The 3,858-nt window shown below is 64.1% G+C and overlaps 1 protein-coding gene across 1 annotated transcript; it reads right to left on the minus strand.

Annotated features, from left to right (window-relative positions):
• Window positions 1–944: 944 nt before the first annotated feature.
• On the minus strand, window positions 945–3,247 carry KLF2 (KLF transcription factor 2). Its single transcript, XM_079704078.1, has 3 exons — window positions 3,150–3,247; window positions 2,148–2,964; window positions 945–1,600 (listed from the first exon to the last, which is right to left on the minus strand). Exons 1-3 carry the CDS (start codon window positions 3,222–3,224, stop codon window positions 1,425–1,427), a joined length of 1,068 nt encoding a protein of 355 aa, XP_079560204.1. The 5' UTR covers window positions 3,225–3,247; the 3' UTR covers window positions 945–1,424.
• Window positions 3,248–3,858: the final 611 nt, after the last annotated feature.

Here is a 3,858-nt window from a genome sequence, read left to right on the forward strand (position 1 = left end):
GGAAAGAACTTGTGCAATTGTTAGTGGCCATGGTTACCCACCCAGGGCCCCCAGAAGGGGGAAGAGGAGGGGGAAACTGCCAGGCAGAGGCACCTCCTCGCCTGATTGAGGTATTCAGGGTGCTGTACAGGGGTCCTCCCTTGCTCACGAGGTACATTTCTGGAGTGGCCGCCTCCAGCCAGCAAGGCTGGGGCTCTGATGTGATTCCTTCACACAAGGGCAGCTGCAGGGGAGGGTCTTATAACCCTCCACCACCAGCAACAGGTGGGTTGTTGCAGAAATCCCTCTAGTGGGATTCAGGGACCCCTGGGAGGCAGCCAGACCAGGCTGGCACCCTGACACCACTGTTCCATAGCTACCTCTCTGGGCCTCTGTTTGCTCATCTGGAAAAGCGTACTCACCATCCATGACCCTCAAATGTGGATTTCAGTTTTTTCTAACAGGATGGGGAACTCATCTTAAAAATAAAAAATTAAAAAAATCTAAAAAGCAAGACTAGTGAAAGGCAAAACAGGTCAGAAACTCAGCATTTTTCCCCTTCTGAAGGAAAAAAAAAAAAGTCTGCACACTACAGAAGTTTGGCTAAAACCTCAGAAGCTTCCAAAAGGAGGTAAGGCTTTTTTCAGCCCAGAGGAGGCCATGTCAGTGGGACCAGCAGTTTCTCCAGCTCTGGGGAAAAAGAGGCAATTTATGGCTCAGGGAACAACCTTAAAATAACTCTCCCTCAGTCCTAAAAGGCAGTGTTTAAATTTATAGAAAAACCCACAGGTTCCTGGCAGTTGGGGGCTGCAGCTGGCAACCCCAGATGCTGGCCAGGGCAGGACCCACTTCACCCTACCTCTGCCAGGCTGCCCTCCATCAAAGCTGCCCGTTCCCCCCAGCCCCTCCCCCAAGTGTCGCAAGCCCCCAGCTTCCAAGCAGCCAGACCAGTGCTGTGATTTTTTTCAAAAGATGCAAAACTTTTTTTTTTAATTAAAAAACAGCAAAATCTTATAAAAATGAACCAGGCAGTCAAAATGCCCACCTGTCTTCCTATTTACAGTAATACAATATCTGTCACAGTCATTATGTACAATATTATAAAAAATGTTGCACAGTACAAATTAAGGCTGTATTTTTCACAAGGCATCAAGCCTCGATCCTCTAGTGTAGACCCGGCAGGGAGGAAGACGACACTTAATTATTGCACCATTTTGAAAACAAAACTCGTCAAGGAGGATTGTGGTCTTCTCCCACCGGGCCTTCAGTCTCTGATGGGGGCCGGGCGTCGTCGTCGTCGTCGTGGGGGGAGCCCCCTCGGTGGCCACGCTGTGCCCGGCCCGGTCCTCTGGGCCCAATAAATACCAGTCACAGTTTGGAAGGGGGCCGTGCCCGGCGCGTGGGACCCGCCACGGCCGCGCGCGGGTGGGCGGGGGGCGTCCAGGCTACATGTGCCGCTTCATGTGCAGAGCCAGGTGGTCCGAGCGTGAGAAGGCACGGTCGCACAGGTGGCACTGGAAGGGTCGGTGGCCCGTGTGCTTGCGGTAGTGGCGCGTGAGTTCGTCGGATCGCGCAAACTTCCAGCCGCAGCCGTCCCAGTTGCAGTGATAGGGCTTTTCGCCTGCAGGGAGGGGGCGAGAGCCGGCCTTAGTTTCTCTCCCGCCTGTGGCTCTGATACTCACAGACACTCACCCTGATTAGTGGCTACTCGGGGGCGCACAACCTACCCTTAACCAGCTCTCTGAAGCGCGCCCCGCTATGTTTTGAACTTCTAGGGATCCTAGGCACGTCATCTCCCATTCCCGGGTCTCCTGATCCTCACTCCCCAGGGGTCCTAAGCGCGCACAGTCCGCTCTGCAATGTCTTTCAGCCACGCCCCCGGGGGGCTCCTAAGCTTGCACCTTCCCCCCGACAGTCTGAGACATAGCATCCCCCTAGGTTTCATAAGTGTGCATGCCTGCCCAAAGTCCCGAGCCACATTCCCAGGAGGGTCCTAAGCGCGCGCCCAGTCCCCAGGCTCCGGAGCCACGCCCCCAGCCAAGCCCCAGGGGGCTTTCTAAGACCTTGCCCCCTCCCCAAGCTCTGGGCCACGCCCTCTGGGGGGTTCCTAAGCACGCCCTTCCTCTAGCTCCCCCCGCATTGGTCCCCAGCCCGTGCTCGCTGCCCACCTGTATGCGTGCGCAGGTGCGCCTTGAGGTGGGAGCTCTTGGTGTAGGTCTTGCCGCAGCCCGCGTAACTGCAGGTGTGCGTGGCGGTGCGTTTGCGCGGCCAGGACCGCCGGCCGCGCTTGGGCTTGGCCTCCAGCAGCTCCAGCGGAGACGCGGGCGGCGTGAGGAGACCTCGGGCGGCTGGCGGCGCCAAGCCCAGAGCTGCGGCGGCGGCGGCCGCGTCGTCGAAGAGGCCGAAGGCGGCGGGCGCGGGCGGCGCGTAATGCAGGCCGGGCCCGGGTGCGCCGAAGCCGGGGCCACCGAAGGGAGGCGGGAAGGGGGCGCGCGGGCCGGGCGCGGGGAGGCGCGCGGGGCCGTCGGGGCTGAGCGGTGGCGTGTCGGGCGGTGGCGGGGGGCGGCCCCCGGGGCCTCGCATGCACGCAGCTGCCGGGCCCGGGGCACCCTCGCGCTTGAGGCCCCGAGGTCCGCGGGCCAGGCCCGGCGCGCAGCCGTAGCCACCGCCGCCGTCCGCCTCGGGGGGTTCGGCTTTCACCAGGCGGCCAGGCGGCGCCAGCAGGAAACGACCGTGCAGCGCTGGCCCCGGCGGCACGTCCAGCTCGGGCCGCAGCAGCTCGGACACCAAACCGCCCGCGGGGGCGCCGTAGGGAGGCGGCGCGCCGGGCTCAGTGTAGTAGAACGCAGGCGGCGGGGGCGGCGGGGGTGGCTCCGGAGCGGACTCAGCGCCCAGGCCGTCCAGCCCCATGGACAGGATGAAGTCCAGCACGCTATTGAGGTCGTCGTCCGTGCCGCCTGCCTCGGGCTCTGCGCGCGGCCAGCGCTGCGGGTGACAGAGCGATAGGCGCGGGCGTGAGCGCGCGGTGGGGCCGGGGATCGCTGCCCGCTGCCTGCGTTCTACTATCCTAAGCCCGCTGTCCCTGCCGCCTGCGTTCTACTACCCCGCAGCCCACGTTCTACTACCCTGAGTCAGCCGCCCCCGCCGCCCGCGGTCCCTGCCGCCCTCACCTCCTGCAGGCCGCGCTCCCGGCACGGGCTGGCGAAAGTGGAGAAGGACGGTAGGATGGGCTCGCTCAGCGCCATGACTGGGACCCGGGGCTGACGCGGATTCGGGACACCGGTGAGTGGCTGCCCGGAGCCGGGCTGGTCGGACCGGGACGCGGGCGGGCGGGGACGGCTCTGCGGGCAGCGGCCGGGCCCGCCCAAGCCTTATAGGCGCGGCGCGCGCGGGGGCCGGGCCAAGGCGGCGGCGGCGGAAACGCGTCCCGGATGGGGACGAGCTCCGGGCGCAGCCTAAATTTAGCCGCGGTATATAAGCCGGCGGGCGGCGGCGGCAGTGGCCACTGAGGCCGCCAGGGCCCTGAGCGGCCGGCTCGGCCCATCGTGCGCAGCTAGGCGGCGCCCCCGGCCCGGGCCCGCCCCCGCCTGTCTCCCCGGCGACGGCGTCAACACACGCTCCACAACAGCAGCGTGACGCTCAGGGATCCCCGGGGCACCCCGTGGGCTCCCGCCTGCGGGAGGACAGGGAAGACCTGGAGCGGGGGCGGCATCCGGGGCCTGCAGGGATCTCTGATGGATGGGGAGATGGGCCCCCGCAGCCACAGAAGGGTCCACAGAATCCTAGGTGGATGAGGTTAACTGGGTCCCGCGAGCTCAGAGTGGCTTTCCCCGGACTCAGCTCCTCATTTTCTGCGAACCCACCAAGCCTAATCCACTG

The sequence above is a fragment of the Hyperoodon ampullatus genome (assembly GCF_949752795.1).
Source record: "Hyperoodon ampullatus genome assembly, chromosome: 4".
Lineage (NCBI taxonomy): Eukaryota > Metazoa > Chordata > Mammalia > Artiodactyla > Ziphiidae > Hyperoodon > Hyperoodon ampullatus.

Coding starts and splice junctions, on each gene's coding strand:
- KLF2 (XM_079704078.1), bottom strand. CDS start 3,224: ATGGCGCTGAGCGAGCCCATCCTACCGTCCTTCTCCACTTTCGCCAGC. Junction 2,965..3,149: donor GGGAGCGCGGCCTGCAGGAG/GTGAGGGCGGCA, acceptor TGTCACCCGCAG/CGCTGGCCGCGCGCAGAGCC. Junction 1,601..2,147: donor GCACCTGCGCACGCATACAG/GTGGGCAGCGAG, acceptor CCCTCCCTGCAG/GCGAAAAGCCCTATCACTGC.